We start from the raw sequence: 16,913 nt of genomic DNA, 5'->3' as shown, positions 1-16,913 counted from the left end.
CCACATGTACTGCACGATGTAAAGGTAGATTTGACGAAGCAAGTAGCTCTACAGAATCAAGACTGGCATGGCGGTTATCTCCACTATAAATAGAAGTCATATCGGTGTCCAAGTTATTTTCTACAGAGTCACGGAGAGTGGAACCCTCAATACGTTCCTCAGTATTCCGGGATCGACGGGGCGAAGTAGACATGGTCGAACTGGCCTCGTATAATGTGCTGGCTTCCATGATGGATAGACGATCCAATACAGGAGTGTATGTTTGATCATTCATACGAGTCATGCGACCCATGCGATCAAGTGCACGTTCCAATTCGTCAAACGAGTTTTCGTTATTGTGTTCAGCTTCTAAATTGTCTATACTCTCGTTGGGGTAAGCTGCACGAGATAAAGCTTCTGCTGCAGGTGCAGCAGAGTTGATCGGTACAGCACTGGACTGGGATTCAGAATGTGACTCATTTTGCACATCTGTAGGAGTCACCAGGTGTATAGAAACAGCCTTTTCACTTAAGCCAGAGTTCATCGAATCCTGCAGCAGGTCTGGCTGTTCAACAATTCGCGGCAGTCGAGCAAGCTTTGATTGTGAACCACGCACATACACCTGACTATCTGGCTTGTCAAGTCGACTCATACGGTCCAATACTTTGTCCAAATCGTCGAAATCTTTGGCATGTTGTGTTGCACTAAGCTCATTTGTGGAAGGGGAATGCAAATTGACACGATCAGTAGATGAAGAGGCAACACTAGAGTTGGACTGTGATGCATTTTTGGAAAAGTTACGTTTGGTAGCAAAGGTTACAACTTTAACAAGTTTAGCTAAACGATTTCCGTTAGAAGCAGAATCGGACTTGGCAGAAATAGGAACTTCGTACACCTTCAATGGATCGTCTTCATCAAGAGAAAAACTTCCACTTGAGCTGCTACGTCTACTATAAAAGGTTTGTTGAGACTCTCCCATATATGCCAGGTTGGGTGCAGAGATTGACGTACGGGGAAGATGCTCGTCTGCATCTTTGCACGATTTCTCAAAGCTAGACGATTTTTGAACCAGAAAATCACGCTTTGAATTGCTGGGTAGTCCACTTCTGTGTCGATTGTGTTTGTTGGAGATGTTGGACATGGATGATCGAGAGGTTACACGAGGAGACTTTGCATGCGCTCGGTTTGGTTTGATCTCCGTACGCTGTGCAACCAGGTGAGGTTCTTCAAGGCGATCAATAACAGCCGAGTACTTGGAAATAAGCAAACCAATGTTTTGAGGTGGAAGCGTAATTTTTCTTTGATAATCGCTAATAGTAGCAGCCAGATTATGCGTGTCTAAAGCCTCAACTGATGAAGCGGCTTGCATCTCCTCGTCACAAAGTTTTGTATGCATGTTTTCATCAGAATCGGCTACAGCGCTGACATGAAGATCTTTATCACAACTATCAGCCACAGTTTCAATCTTGGTTTGATCATTGGCAGGTAAATTAGAGGAACTTTCAAAACAAGGATTCAAGCCAGTATCATTGACCAATGAGGGTGACTTTGCAACATCAATTTCGGGCACTTGATCAGCTGTGAGCTGAGACGGCTCACTAGATTCTACGTGGTCCAACTGTTTGGCGGTTGCTGAAATAGGATTGGTGTCGTTAGCAGGTTGTAAAGGTAGATTTTGGCGAGTAGCGCTATGGACAGAGGGCGTAGAATTGGCAGGTGAGTTGAGTTGAAAAGCTCTGTGCTGTAGTCCGGAATTTGACGGAGTTAGATGAGCTCCTTGCGTAGTATCTGTACCATGCAGATCAGTAGGACTGGTAAGCGTCTGCAGCATAAGCTCTAAGCGTTTAAGAGTTTCACTGACACTTGCAATGTTATCTCTAACACAGTTCAGGATCTCCTTGTTTTCAGGAGTCGATACATCACCCTTTATCAGCTGTGGCTGTAATTGGGATGCCAAGATGTCCAGATTGGCGCTGCCAATATTTAGTGTAGGAGTGGCAATCGGCATAGGGGGTTGTTTTTGCAGATTTTCTTGGTTTATCAGTTGCGAGTATTGATTGACCACTTTCATTAACTCTTGATAAGCAACTGGATCCAAAGAGCCCGTTTTGGAATCTGGTTGCAAAGAACGTGATAAAAATTGTTGATCCAAGGACTGGCTAGTTAGATTGTTCATTGATTTTGACATTGCGTCTGCTGGACGACGAAGATGGCCAGATCGACTCTGACTGTTTGATGATGTCAGTTGAGCTTGACGAACAGAAAGTAGTCCTGATCTTCGCCTACTAGTAGTTCGTGGTCCAGCACGGAATTGACCATGGCTGTTTGCAGATGGGTGTATTGATCCAGGAACAATCCCGTCATCAATATCCTCATACATGTCGTCGTCAGAGTAAATCTTGTTGTTGGTATTGCATGAATCACTTTTTGTCGACAGGTTGGGGGTAGAGTGGCAGTGATTGGTATTTGAGGTCTGAGATATAGAAGATATCTTATTCTAAACAGTTGAAATTAAGGGTAATGAAAGTCAGTATCTAAACAGAGCTGTGTGGAAAAGTAAGAATCATAGTAAGGATTTATGCAACCAAATTTTGCAAGGTTGATTCATAAAGAAACAAGAATCTGACCAAGAGGTGATTGTATGCAATGCAAGAAGATGGTTTAATGGATAATCCAGTAGCAAGTGAATAATACCTGTCGATGCTGAGCACCCAAATTGACAGCATGGTTCAAGGCGCCGTTATAGCTGAGCAGGGACGCAGGGTTATTGTGCAGCTCCAAACTAGTCTGCATGTAATTATCAGCATCTCCAGCAAACATGTCCATTGCATTTTCAGGCCAGTGATGTGCTAGAGCAGCAGGTTCGGGGTCGGATTCGTAGTCAGATTCTGATATATCTTCATGGCTCATATCTGTCCCGGGAGGTCTTGGAGATTGTAATTCCGGGAAAGAAGATTGAGATGCAGAAACAGGAGGATTTGATCCTACTGATGGGATTAAAACTGCTTGTGGACAATGAGGTTGCATTATAGATTGAGCAGTATTGATGGAAGCATCGATTGGCTGATGGACAGTAATTGGAACATCGACCAAGGTCCTGTCTTGATGCTTATGAGCAATGGAGCTCTTGCGCTTAAAGAGAACTTTATTATACATAAACTATCAGTAGATTGGCCTTGATGGCATGATTATAAATGAGATTGTCAGTAAAACAGATGATTGACAACTACAACGATGCTGGGAATCAAATCAATACAAGGTTGGTCTCGTTTAAACCATTGACAGTCCTGACAAGGGCTGACGGAATGTCATTTAGAATTGGATGACATCAGTCGACTCCACCAGGTGAAATCGTCTGACGAACGAGCTTTAATGTTGGAGATTAACCAATCCAGCTCGGCAACTATCCAAAGGTGGCTTGAAAATACATGAGCATCGATACTTACCGATTCAACCAAGCGGACAGGAAGCAATCGTATGAAGCGCACTGATAATCAACACTTGCAAAAGTAGATGGCTTGGACAAGAGGATATCAATTCAAACGGCTCTATTGCAAGGGTTTGTCCAAAATAATAACAAACTCGAGCAGTTGGTAAAAGTTGATACAAGTGGTGATCGCAGACATGAATACGAGGGGATTCTCTATAAATATAGCAATTATACGCCCACTAAGCGGAGTACACGATTAGGGTGATGAAATTAGGGTTGAAAAGCAACAGATGAAGCAATTGGGCGTGCTGGCTGCGAAACTGTTCTGGTGTCAGGAATAATGGATTGCCATTTGAATGCTCGACCCAATAGTCTGACCATGCTGCATTCATATTCAGACTATTCAGCATATTTAGATTGGAGATGAAAATACTATTAGCAAGTGTCCTGAATTCCAGCTGGTTTCAACATTAACCATGTGCAATCGCTTGTTAAAGCGTACATCTTGCACACCGTTTACTAGTCGTAAAAACTCGAGATCCGACCCTCGTTCTTTATATTACAGTTCTCGCAGCTATGGGTCAAGTTTTTATTGATCTTGCTGCATGGGTCATTGTAGGAGTTGTTATTCCTGGACTGATGTTCCATTCACTAATAACTCGTAAACTTACTGTTGAAGTCGGTGCTGCTGATGGCAACTATGCTGGACGACCTCGTCGTTCTCATCACTCTCCCGATGCTCTGATAGCAACCTTAAACCCAGAGATCACTACCCTTTACGAGTTGCTCAAATATAATGCTGCTCGTCTTCCTCCTTCTCAGCCTCTATTCGGCTCTCGTGAAGTCGTTCGTGTCGTTGAGGAGGAGAAGATGGTCACCAAGACTGTTGGTGGTGTCGAGACGACTGAAAAAAAGGTCTGGAAGTACTTTGAACTATCAGAATTCTCATGGATGACATACAGACAGTGTGCGCAAGATGCCCTGCATATTGGTGCTGGATTGCGTAAACTAGGTCTCTCCGCTCACTCTAAAGTTGCCATCTTTGCTTCTACCAGGTGTGTCCTTGTTTTTATTGTGCCGTATAGAAAACCTTGAATGGGTTTGATTAGAGTATATGGTCACAGACCATGTCCGTCAATGACTTGGTTTCTTGCTGGCATAATTTGGCAATTGATCCGCATGGCGATCACTTTGATATTGCAAGCTGTGTCCAAGACTAGATTACATATATTCGGTGCTCTAGATCTGTTGCATGTCTTTGCTCACGCTTTTACACTTTCTACATTAAATATCTTGAATGATTTGATGGGTTTAGTCGTGACTGGATGCTCATGGCCCATGGCTGCTTCACCCAAAGCATAACCTTATCTACTGCCTATGATACGCTTGGTGAAGAAGGCCTGACATTTTCCGTCAATGAGTGCGAAATCACCACTCTCTTTACTCAAGCAGATTTGCTTCCCATGATCAAGAAAATTGGCGACAAAACACCTACTCTTACCAACATTATTTACACCGGAAATGCTACAAAAGAACACATTTCTGCCATCAAGGCCGCTCATTCGCATCTTCATCTGTATACTATGGATGAATTACGGCGTACTGGCATCGATAACCCTGTTGATCCTGTTCCACCTACTCCTGAAGATTTGTGCTGCATCATGTACACGTCTGGGTCAACAGGAAATCCAAAGGGTGTCATGCTATCGCATGGAAATCTGATTTCTGCTGGTAAGTTTAAGCTTTTTACTCAATAGATTGGTTGCTATACCATATCACTACATTTTGAAATAGCATGTCCAAAATATCTGCACTGCCAAAATTCTTTAGCTTTGGAGATATAATGCTAAACTGATTTACAATCTAACTTGACTTTGAAACTGTCATATCTGTACAAATATAGCCGTCAGTGGTTTCAAGACTCAACATGCCTATCTTGACAACAATACTGTTTATCTTGCTTACTTGCCTCTCGCACACGTTCTTGAATTCACTGTCGAGCATATCTGTATTTTGGCTGGTGCGTCCCTTGGATACGGAAGTGTTCGCACCCTTTCTGATGGATCCGTGCGCAACTGTAAGGGTGATATCCGCGAGCTTCGTCCAACTATTATGGTTGGTGTTCCAGCTGTTTGGGAAACGTAAATTTTGCTCAACATATTTCATGTGCTGCATATTTCACCTGCAATCAACTCTAATCTAATCTATGCAAACTTGATTAAACCATAACTATTAGTATCCGCAAAGGAATTATAGCAAGACTGGCAGAAATACCGCCAACACAAAAGGCTGTTTTTGACCTTGCATTTCATTTAAAATGGTCGCTTATGCAGATGGGTCTTCCCACTGGATTTTTGAATTCTTTGGTATTTCATACCGTGCAGAATCAGACTGGTGGTCGTCTTAAGCTGGCACTTTCTGGAGGTGCACCTATGGCCCCCGATACTCAAAAGTTTATATCAATTTGTATCTGTCCTGTTATTCAAGGTTATGGACTTACCGAGACCTGCGGGTATGGTTTATACTTGTTTGCTTTTAGATGTCATTGCAAAATTTTGTCCATGATATAGCTGTTAATCTATGCATTGATTCTTATACACCACTACCAATTGTGTAGTACTTTGTTTATTCAGGATATGAGAGATGTCACCAATCTTGGCAATGTCGGGGCACCTTTTCCTTGCAATGAGATCAAATTAGTTGCTGTTACCGACACTGCTTACACTCCTTTTCCCCAAGATCCCAAAAACAATCCTCGTGGTGAGGTTTGGGCTCGTGGTAAATCCATCATGAAGGGCTACTATAAGCAACCACAACTTACAGCCGAATCTATGACTTCTGATGGGTGGTTTATGACGGGCGATATTGGCGAGTGGCATCCAGATGGATCTCTTTCAATTATTGATCGCAAAAAAAACTTGGTCAAACTCAACAATGGCGAATACGTAGCTCTCGAAAAACTCGAAGCGCTTTACAAAACGTCCATGTTTTCACTCAATCTTTGTATCCATGCAGATCCTTTGGAATCCTTTGTTGTAGGTATTGTTGTTGTTTCTGAAAAGCATATTCGCGAGCATGCTGTGGGTCTGAAACTTGCTGGCGCCACTACTGCTGATCTTACTGAGCTATGTGTGACTCGTGAGGTGGTGACGGCTGTATTGGATGATTTCAAGCGCTTGGCAAAGTCTGCTGGATTCAAGCCAGCCGAAATAGTTCAGGCCATCACACTCACTGCTGATGAGTGGACCCCATCGAACGGATACCTGACAGCAGCTCAAAAAATCAAACGAGCCGAGGTGTTGAGCAAGTATAGCGCTGACATTAAAAAAATGTACAAGGCCTAACTATGCATTTTTGTTTACAGTACAATTTGAAAGGCTCGGCATTTATATTCTAAACACTCGAAAGATTCTTGTTGCTGCAATCCTTTAAGCTGATCTGTTTTCCATGTCATAGGTACATCTGCGCCTACAAAGCAGCATGATTTGAAATAAACCCCAATGCACACGTATTTCCAAAAATTTAAGGTTTATTCAATAAAATAGGTATGGCTCGTGAATAGCGCCTAGGGATCGAGAAAAAATAAAATAACCTTTCAACAGCCGTGTCCAAAAAAATCAAGGTAAAAATGAAAAAGTGGGTAAAAATAATAAAACTAGAACAAAAAGGGATTATACCATCCAAAAAACAAATGCTAGACAATAATGATAAAGGCTCCAACATTAATCAAACTATAGTGAGGGAAAATAATTACAGAAAGTAGTTTTTGCACATCAAGCGTAGATGGAATTAAATGCAAAAAAACTTTACGATTAAAAAGTGATAACAGGAAGATCTAAACTCAAAAAGTGATTTTCATCTTAATGAGTATAAGAGTAGAATGTTTGAATGGATTAGTACTCCAAAAATAGAGAATTACATGAATGGTGTAGAGTTAGAGTTGGATGTAAGATTGAATTTACAATTTCCATCCAACTCATTTTGATCACTTGCTTCAGCTTAGACATCATCAAACCGAACGGCAGTGGCATGCAAAGTTTCGGCACCAATACCAGTGCATGCAATTGAAGCTCTTCTTGACAAAGATTGATCCGTCTCATGTGGAACGCTTGCACGCCGCTCTTTGCGTGGAGCATCTGTGCATGTATCATGTTTGCCGATTCGAACACATCGAGCGCACGGCCGTTGGCTATCACAGCGTTTACACGCGGATTTGCAATTTACACAGGCGACCTTGACTTGAACGCGGCGACCATTGTGAACCATGGCACCTGAAAGAGTAGGCTTGAGTGAGGCAGTGGTGGAAATGGATGAAGACAAGGTGGGAAAATCAAGAGTAGACTCAAAGAGAGGATTGTTGGATGAACGGGTTGTGGCGTTCATGCGTTTAGCTGAACCACGCATGCCAGAGTGTCGTCGTCCGCGTGGAGCACTAGATCTACCACGACTACTCTTGCGTTGTGGATGACCACGCTCATCAGAAACTACAACCGATTTTATAGGAGCCGACTTGGAAAGCGGTGCAGGTGATTCTTGAGTTGAAGACTCGGGAGAAGAACAAGATGTGGGGGAGTCTAGAGATGTTGTAGCTGATAGTGGCGGCGATCCAAACAATGTGGCAGTTGTAGCTGCATTAGAAGATGGCGCTGAAGACTGTAGACAATGTAAAGAGTGTTGGGATAGCTGCTCTGATTTTTTCTGAAATCGGATCTTCTGTATTGTTTTAGTTTCTGGATCCTGCGCATAGGCTAAATTTCCTGGATGGATCATCTGAGGATTGATTTGGCCTAAAGACTGTGGAACAGAGTTCATGTATATTTGTGAGGGCATATCGGCAAATACACTCGCGCCAGAAAATCCAGGACCAAAAGGACCCACATGTGCATCAATAACAGGGTCGTAGCTATACTCGTAAAAGGATGTTCCGTCAATTGGAGAAATTTGAGAAGAGTTGGGCGAAGTAAATGTTGGGATTTGACCATTTCGCTGATTTAAAATGGATACATGCGAGCCAAAGCCTGAGAATACACTGTTGGAGTTACTAAGCTGTGATCCCATCACCAATGGACTTTGCTGTTGATTTTGTTGAAGGTTCAATGCAGACTGTAGCTGATGATGCAGTTGTAGCTGATGAAAACTCAGCTCTGGGGACAGTGATAAAGACTGAGCAATGCCATTGCAGTCATTCATATCATGCACACGCTCAAGATCAAGCTCCAGCGACATGGGAGTTTCTAAACCAGCTGACAGCGGAGCACTAGTATGTTGACTAGCACAGTTTCCGTATGTCTGGTATGGACTACGATCAGATTGCCATTCGTCATGACCAGATGAAAGTCCATGTTGGCCTTGCACAAAATTTCTAGCAGGAGTGCAGTGCATACTTGCAGCCATAGCTTGATTGTAGCTGTACATTTTTGCAAACGGTGCAGCAATTGAATGTCGACGAAGTGCATTGCAGTCGAGTGCTCTCAGAGTTTGCTTTTGCATCTCCGATCGTTGCTGCTGCTCCTTCTGTTGCTTTTCTTGCTCTTGTAGCATTTGCTGAGAAAGAGACGAGGGATTCTGAGCAGAAAGGTCGCTTGACAGTAGCAAACCATTTTCTGACTGGTTGCTTGAGTCCAGGGGTGGCTGTGAAAACAGTAACTCATCAGAAGAGCTTAAACATAAACTGCTGCTTGATATTAATGGCGACATAAATGCCGAAACTGATGCTGAACAAGCCATGGACGCGCTTATGCTCTCGGCAGCACTAGATTGTAAAATATCAGCCGAGGTAGTTGTATTGATATCAGCTATGAGTGGAAGAGTGTCTATGGAAATGGCACTAGAAGCACTTTCAGACAAGGAGTTTGTGGCGGGGCTTGTAAACAATGTCATATCAGACAATTGGTTGGAATAGCTGGTCTGAGATGCGATTGGGACAAGACTAGCCAGTGTCATATGTGGTGAAGTCATTGAATTTGCAATATGAAAGTCGAGACTATCAATACCACATGATCCAACAGACATCAATCCACAGGTGCATGTGCCTGACTCGACACAAGAGATGTGATGATTATGACTTGCAACAGATTTAGAATTAGTCGGGTTATTTTTGACAGTAGTGTTGCTACTAGAATTAGAAGTGGATGATGAAGTGCTTGTAGTGGCACTTAGACTAGTAGTCATATCAAGAGTCGATGTAGCAGCTTTAGAAGCACACCCACGCATTCCAAATATCGCGCTGGTAGCAGATGGAAACAAAGCCACAGGTTCGTCTAATGAGATATGGAACTGTTGGTAAAGTGGCATCTGCTGAGATAGTTGGTATGGATACTGTGGCTGGTATGATTGCTGGAATGAGTTTTGAATTGGGTTGAGGGTGTATTGTAACGGTTGTTGCTGACCCTGTTGAAAGGATAGTTGTGGATATAAAGATAAAGGCTGTTGCTGAAATGACAAAGCATGATTTAAAGAATCTACTTGGCCAGAATTAGCAAGACGTAGATGGGAAGTGACTACATATGGGTTAGGAGCAGAACTAGGATTTTGTGCATAATGTTCTAGACGCGCATACTGTATGTTTGAACAGATCAAGGCACAATCGAGCAATTATATAGCAGCATTGGCAAGGGTTAAAGTGCAATAGTAGAATCCCATGATATTAATGTGGATTTATAGTATTGCAGACAGTCCCAGTTTCAGTCCAAGAGGCAGAGCAATACAAGTGCAATTTTAATTCAAGTTTAGATTAAACCAAAGTTAGTGATTTACAAAATAACCAGTCTGGTTTATACAAAAAGCACAGTAATGATGCGGACATGGATAAATGTATCAAACACTGCAGCCAATCCAAAATAAACAGGCCGCTTATGAATATCCCTGGCTACTTGATATCCATCCAAGTTGCTTTAACTGACACAACTCCAAGCAACCCCATTTTGGAAATTCATGTGGACCATTATCCTATCATAGGGGTAAAGGTGCTTGTCTGTCAGATGAATGCCATTATGCAGTTCATAAATACCCCCTCGGGTTAAATGAACAATTTGGATACTCTTGTCCGGTACTTCTCAAAAAGAATAAAGCAAGTATATAAGATCTACTTTACCAGGTCAGGACTGCCCATTGTTAATGCTTCATCCGAGTCAGGTAAAACACCAATCATTTGGTAATTATTTAGCGTTCAAGAGGAGTCTGGCGGAGTCGAACAGATATTGAAAGGCTTAATAGTGTGATTCTTGTACACCAGCAGACTTTCGAGGTTGACTAGAATAGTAGATTACTGCTGGACGGAAGAGTGTCCGAGGTAAACGTAGGAAGCAGCGTCGGGGTTGGGCGGGGAAAGAACAGTGTGCACTTTGTAAGATGTGCAGATTGATATCAGGTATGATGTCGAATGAATTTCTCTGTATGTAATGAATTCTAATATCACTAGATCTGGATTATTGTATTAGTCAAGTAGCCAGTGGCAAGCAGAAGAACCACACGGGGCGGAAAGAACGATTTAATACAAAAGCAACAAGGCAAACGCGGCGGAGGCGGAAACAATGCGGGTGTGCAAAGGATGCAACAGGAGCGAATAGGCTAAGCCAAGTTGTGTTGAAAAGGTTGATGTTTCGATGTGGCAATGTCGGGCTGAACCACAATGCAGGTATAGCAAGATAATCAAAATTTGTATCGTACACGACAATGAGCGAGATGTGCACTGGTTGCAATAGACTTGTGATGGATTTGCTCGAGTTTGTAGCAGTATTCAACTTTGGGAGATACACGAGTTTATAAGTTTTATTGGCGACTCCCACCCAAATTATACATGTCCAATTATACAAAGACTTAGCGCAGTCAAGATCAAGTTTTATTCTAGTCATTTGCGCACATGCTACTACTGCCTCTTTCGTGTTGCATTTGGTCTGAAAATATCAACAACTACCCGTGCTTTCTTCGTGTTCATTGGGCAGTGGATTGGATCACGTCAACAGGTCGAAAAAGCTAAAAATCCTACGCCAAATTCTTCTAGACCATTTCATTTTCCCGCGTGGTGCTTTAATTACGCACGTGGTACAAGTTTCTAATATGGGGTTGACTGCTAATGGTTATGTCACACAGTCAGGGAATATATCAACATGACTAAGTCTAAAGAAATATCTTCACCTATTGATCGGCTGGTCTAATATGTGACTACACGATGCAATTTTAAAAATGGTTGTAATTGAGTAAGGGTCTATTGCCATGAAAACATAGTGGTGGTTGACCCAAGTAAAAGCCCAAAAATAAAGTATTGTTTGGATAGTGATGTAATCCATAGCTGGAAAAACTAGTATACAGGCTGATTAACAGGTGGGCATATTTACTCTAGATTTAGTTGGTATATCCTTTCATGGTGACATAAGCAGCAGTAGCCAGTTCCGTAGTAGAGACCTGCCCACAAACTTATTGCACGTAAGCAATATTTTTATAGCAACTTGCAAAATTAAAATAGCAATTCCAACAACACATGCAAGTAGCTATTAGTGCAGGTGGGAGTCATGTGGAGAACCCGGCCCAAGTAACTCGAGTTGGATACGTAAAATAATGCACAGCAACTATCAGGTCAAACGTGACCATTTTCAATTGGTGTATGCAGTGATATGCTTATTTTATTGGCCTGCACTGTTTCAGGAGTTGCAGTTTTTGATGTAGGAGATGGTGACATATACCTAGCATGCGCTTATATCTACAAAGTTTAATCAAGAGCAAAACTAAGCTTGTTACATTCTCACTTTCTAATCTTAATCTGGTATAATGAAGCCTTGGTTGAAATCTCAAATTTAGTTGTCAAGCACCGCGTTGATTATAGCCGTAAAATCACAACAACATGCAAAACCAGTTTCATAGAATCTCTACTAAAAACAGAATTTCATAACCTAAATGTGCAACTATGGATTCTGAACCCACTGGTTCCTATTAAAATGACGTTTGATTTTATTTTCCATTGAGGGAATGCTCCAGATTTGATACTTGAGACTCTGCATTCACAACAAGCTTAGTGCTGGCATGTTTGAATCCAAAAGAATCACCAACAGAATGCAGTCCAAATTCAAGATTCCAACTGATACGCCTGAGGAGTTGTTTGTGATGAGCCAAGATTGATTCCATCTCGACACATTCAATCCAAACTGCAGCCAACGATACTTCCATTGCATGGGATTGTCGCCCATGTCTGCATTCAAGACTTTCGACTCTCAAAAAATTACTGTCCCGCCTGTTCTTACTAGTTTTGTTATTTTTGATTCAGCTAAACCTTTTTGTGAAGATGCTGCCGGTGCTGCCCAGCAGATATGCTTTTTCTATCCACCCAATACACCTCTTAATGCACAGTTGAAGCAAGTGGGATTACTGCAGGCAATGGCTAGCTTCACCCTGACATTTCCCGTTTCTACACCATGTGAGGTTATCTGCACTAGGAAAACAAAAAGTTTGATGCTGCAAATGGAAGATAGATACTGGATTTATGTGGTACGGTTCATGCTTTACCAGACTCTTGACGATTCGGTTTATCATTTCAAATACCAGCGCATGCCATTTATGTTGAACACTAGTGTGATTTTATTCAAGCTCTACATGACGATTGGTATCTTGGATGATCAAAAATCGGAATCTATAATCAGCTTGAACATGCTTGCATTCAAATCAATTTGCTTCAGCTAACAGTCACTCTACTGTATACATATAGAAAATGAGACTTGGCACAAGAATCACTGTTGAAGCAAATGGCAGAAAACTTGCCGAGTATCTAGATAACGAGCTTCCAAATAATGTGTTATACTCTATTTTATCACGATCATATGCCCGCTTCAAGGTATTTTTCAAGCAGAAAGCAACTGCCTGTGTTGAGCTCTTTTGAGTTTATAGTGACATAGTCTATGTTTACAGCAGTCATATTAGTGTTTGTTGCTTCCGTTTTATACTTTTTTCATTTGGATTCCAACACTTTTTATGTTTAGATGTTTTTTAAAAGCTTTAGTCATGTTTCTAAAACATATACGGACTCGCCAGCTTTGTTCAAGGATGTCATTGATTCATTCTTTTCTACCTACATTAACAGTGTGTCTAAAATTGGCTCTTTGGATATTCTTTCAAGTTTAAATGGTAGGTGTGGGGTTTAGATCAATTATAGATATAGTCTAACTTTGTAATCGTTTAGGCATACACCGACTTCCATTGAAAAAATCGCTTTATCTCAGCATAATCACTGCTATCAGTGAGATGGAATCGTCGTTTGATTTTATATCAAAAACATGTCTTTTCTATGGGCATCATTTGCTTTGGAGTGGACTAGCCAATACTGCAGATACGCACACGTTTTATGACTATATAACTGATCCAGAAACTGGAAAGATCTATGACGGTTTGGTTAATCAAATTAAGCGAAAGGGAGAGGCAAGTCTGCATTTGCTATCAAATCAAACCACATCTGCTCGAGTCGTGTAATTAATGCACTGCTTTGTATTAACCATGTGTTGATGTCATGTGCATATTCAATTTGGAATTGCTTGACGGATTTATATTTTGCACCAATTAGGCTATTATCGATAGTAAACCAATTGTTTTGGCTTCACATACCACGGCTATTTCAAACTCGACATTTAATCCATTTTTTAGAGCTACACAATCGATGCAGCGCGCATTTTCTGGATTCTTGGTGGGCCCCGAACATCCTTATACTTCAAGCATTCCTATTGACATCAAAAAAGTATATCTTGATGAAGATCTGAAACCATTTGGACTGATCGTCTATCAGGTACTTATTGATTTACAATAGCCTGTATTATAGTTCTAAATTTGTTTACTGTATTACTAGTGTAGTATTCTTACACCACACTTGCCATGCTTATGTAAAAATTGATTCGATTAGTTCCAGGATGATATTACTTTTGCCATTTTTGTTGATCTATCGGATCCTGTAAAGGCTCGAGCATTATTGGATCCAGCCATATACACACAGCTAAAATCTCGATTTGATCAGATATCCATGCCGCTGCTTGAAAAACTTGTTTCTGCATATCAGGACTACACAAAAAACATGTAATGATTTTTCCGGCTGTTTAAATTCTTGATGTGCAAATGTATGAACTGACAAGTATGTGGTTGTGTATTATACTGGCTTATTGTGGATCTTTTAAATAGCACCGAGTCTCCAGAGTATTCTTTCAAATTCATCACATTCAATTCATTGACGCTGGCAGTCAAGCTGTCTATTAACACTACCAAATTACTATCAATTACATCGAATCTTGCCGTTGCCATTGGTCAATTGAATGAGGATTTGGCGAGGTAGAGTCCAGTTTAATTCAAATTTAAATACAAGATCGACGCTAGCCTGGCTGATAAATTCAACTTGAGCTAACCAAGTGTATTTTGTAATAGTTCAAAAATGGGATTGAACGAAATTCAGATGAAAGTATCCAAGGATACATGGATTGTTGCTACCACCCACTATGGTACTCGTATATTTCTGGTCATTACATATCCAGATGCAAAATTGGATTTGATTTCAGGCAAGTAGCTATTTCTCTTGAAACCGTGCAATTTATTCCAATACTATCCAGCTAATCCCAACCATAAATGAATTGCTCATGGTTATACAGAGCAAGTGAATCAATTCAAAACAACCAACATGCCGTATTATCTTTGATGGTAGCTTATGAATCAAATCATGCAGGAAATTAGATCCTGGTTATACTTTTCACCATTCTAACTCGTCTACCGTAATCGGGTGCTTGAGTGGTACAATACTTTTTTTGAATACGTCTCGTGGCAGTGCTTTGCGCATATCTATTTATATTTAATTTGTTAGCATTGCCTTTCGAGGTACCCATTAAAGGGCAAATTCAAAATAATAAATACATTTATAACAGTGTATGCAAACAAAGGTATAGAGTAAGAGTCGAGCATTCAACTTGCCTAAAGCATCTTCTGGATCGTGTCCCGTATAATAGTCCAGTACACGTCGATATGTTGTATATCCAAAGTTTTCATACATGCCGATAGCAAGACTATTTGAAGACCGCACAAACAGGTCCACAAAGTAGGTATTGTAGCTAATTATTATAAAATAAAAATACGAATAGACGCAGCAGGCATCAATATGTTGACCAAGATATATCCATACATCAACCAAGATGTGCTGGCATTGAATTAAACCATGAACCACTAGCATCTTGGCATTAGATCGACTTACACTTTTTCAGATACTCGCTCTAAAAAGTTCATGAGTGTTCGTGCCAAACCCAACCGTCTAAATTCAGGAGCAACTGTGAGTGCTGTAACATGTCCATGCCATAGCTCATCGTGTCCTTCCGCCTTTCCAATAACTTGTTGACAAGGATAAAGGTGGGTCAATTCAATCGACTTGAAATAGCTTGGTTTCCATGAATTTATAAACACATGTATAATCGATGGTACATACTGTAGGACATGAGTGTGCCGTTGGCATTTTCCGCTGTCATACACAAATCAGGCCATTGAGCAAGATATCCAAGATAAAATGACAGGTTATACTAGATGATATAGAATGCAAGTCGAGCATTTCAGGTTTAATAGAGCAGTCAGATCAAGGATTTCAATGTAAGCTCAAATCAGCAAGATCGACATACTGTTTCTGTAAGAGGGTCCAAATTGCTTTATAATTGAATAGGTTAGCATCTGAAACCGTTTATAATCAGACTGTTTGATCAAGCATTCATCCATCAAGAGTCGTTGAATGAACATAGGAATTGATTTGAATTCAGTAGATTCTATGGGTTGTTATTCTGTTACTGGCACTCACATGTTGTTGAATTTGAATAGGTCGTCTGCTACAAAACGTCGAATGGCTGTCATTTCAGTTTATTGTTGGATGGCAAGAGTTGGTAAAGACTCGTCGATTGATTTATGAATTCAATCGGATCGGACTGAACAACACATGCATTCATCTACACTCATTGTCCAATCTATCAGAGCATTCTTTTGCAAAACATAGTGTTTTTATAATCAACCAACACATTACTCGCTAGATTCAACAAGTTTTAAGTTTCAATTCATAGATCTGTGCATTGACAGCAAATCTATGCTTAAACTTCATTATTCAAATTGTCTGATGACAATTGTTTCGATATGTGCTCAGAAATTCATGATCAACGTCTAGCATGTGACAACTGCTGCTAAAACGACAGTGTACAAGTTGGGATTATTGCTGTTGTTGAGTCTGCTCACTCCGCAAGATTCTGCTTTCCCGCTTGAGTTCTTTGATAACCGCTGCAAGAGCATCTGGATTCACACCACCTTCACATAGTGCTACACAGTGAGCAAGGGTTTCTCTATCCAGCCCAGTGTTGAGAAGCATGGATATTTCGTACAAAAGGTCCATTGTCTCGCGAGTCTGGCCCAGCTGCATCCTGGATGATGTTGGTTGAGCGTCCGACATTGTCATGAAGCAGTCAAGTCAGAGTTGCAAAGGTCAAGCGTAAATCACGTGTAATTATTTCACTTTTTAATGGTA

The 16,913-nt window shown here is 41.0% G+C and overlaps 6 protein-coding genes across 6 annotated transcripts; 2 read left to right on the top strand and 4 right to left on the bottom strand.

Moving 5' to 3' along the window:
- Positions 1-1,603: 1,603 nt before the first annotated feature.
- Positions 1,604-2,397, bottom strand: BATDEDRAFT_31092 (uncharacterized protein). Its single transcript, XM_006675584.1, has 2 exons — positions 1,888-2,397; positions 1,604-1,793 (listed from the first exon to the last, which is right to left on the bottom strand). Exons 1-2 carry the CDS (start codon positions 2,357-2,359, stop codon positions 1,744-1,746), a joined length of 522 nt encoding a protein of 173 aa, XP_006675647.1. The 5' UTR covers positions 2,360-2,397; the 3' UTR covers positions 1,604-1,743.
- Positions 2,398-4,048: 1,651 nt separating this feature from the next.
- Positions 4,049-6,753, top strand: BATDEDRAFT_9077 (long-chain fatty acid-CoA ligase FAA1; the record flags this gene model as incomplete). Its single annotated transcript, XM_006675011.1, has 5 exons — positions 4,049-4,464; positions 4,725-5,140; positions 5,313-5,550; positions 5,646-5,936; positions 6,051-6,753. The coding sequence occupies 5 exons, from the start codon at positions 4,049-4,051 to the stop codon at positions 6,751-6,753; spliced, it is 2,064 nt and encodes a 687-aa protein (XP_006675074.1).
- Positions 6,754-6,919: 166 nt separating this feature from the next.
- Positions 6,920-8,247, bottom strand: BATDEDRAFT_36404 (uncharacterized protein). The gene has a single exon (XM_006675789.1). The coding sequence runs from the start codon at positions 8,237-8,239 to the stop codon at positions 7,409-7,411; it is 831 nt and encodes a 276-aa protein (XP_006675852.1). The 5' UTR covers positions 8,240-8,247; the 3' UTR covers positions 6,920-7,408.
- A 4,342-nt stretch (positions 8,248-12,589) lies between these two features.
- Positions 12,590-14,939, top strand: BATDEDRAFT_21583 (uncharacterized protein; the record flags this gene model as incomplete). The annotated part of the gene is made up of 8 exons (XM_006675263.1): positions 12,590-12,889; positions 13,107-13,232; positions 13,378-13,522; positions 13,578-13,786; positions 13,956-14,174; positions 14,289-14,458; positions 14,561-14,707; positions 14,801-14,939. The coding sequence occupies 8 exons, from the start codon at positions 12,590-12,592 to the stop codon at positions 14,937-14,939; spliced, it is 1,455 nt and encodes a 484-aa protein (XP_006675326.1).
- A 180-nt stretch (positions 14,940-15,119) lies between these two features.
- Positions 15,120-16,255, bottom strand: BATDEDRAFT_29170 (peptide alpha-N-acetyltransferase complex B subunit NAT3; the record flags this gene model as incomplete). The annotated part of the gene is made up of 6 exons (XM_006675563.1): positions 15,120-15,208; positions 15,281-15,474; positions 15,615-15,747; positions 15,843-15,933; positions 16,030-16,054; positions 16,203-16,255. The coding sequence occupies 6 exons, from the start codon at positions 16,253-16,255 to the stop codon at positions 15,120-15,122; spliced, it is 585 nt and encodes a 194-aa protein (XP_006675626.1).
- A 346-nt stretch (positions 16,256-16,601) lies between these two features.
- On the bottom strand, positions 16,602-16,808 carry BATDEDRAFT_9117 (uncharacterized protein; the record flags this gene model as incomplete). The annotated part of the gene is made up of 1 exon (XM_006675017.1): positions 16,602-16,808. The coding sequence occupies one exon, from the start codon at positions 16,806-16,808 to the stop codon at positions 16,602-16,604; it is 207 nt and encodes a 68-aa protein (XP_006675080.1).
- Between the last annotated feature and the right edge of the window lie 105 nt (positions 16,809-16,913).

The sequence above is a fragment of the Batrachochytrium dendrobatidis genome, assembly GCF_000203795.2.
Source record: "Batrachochytrium dendrobatidis JAM81 unplaced genomic scaffold BATDEscaffold_1, whole genome shotgun sequence".
NCBI classification, from domain to species: Eukaryota; Fungi; Chytridiomycota; class Chytridiomycetes; order Rhizophydiales; genus Batrachochytrium; species Batrachochytrium dendrobatidis.
This window is presented reverse-complemented; position numbering and strand designations above follow the sequence as displayed.

Bases quoted from the DNA above. Each gene is read 5' to 3' on its own strand.
- BATDEDRAFT_31092 (XM_006675584.1), bottom strand. From the start codon at position 2,359: ATGTATGAGGATATTGATGACGGGATTGTTCCTGGATCAATACACCCA. The intron at 1,794-1,887 runs CTGAAAACAAGG...GCAGACGCTTAC, and splicing joins AAAGGGTGATGTATCGACTC to CAGTCCTACTGATCTGCATG.
- BATDEDRAFT_36404 (XM_006675789.1), bottom strand. From the start codon at position 8,239: ATGCCCTCACAAATATACATGAACTCTGTTCCACAGTCTTTAGGCCAA.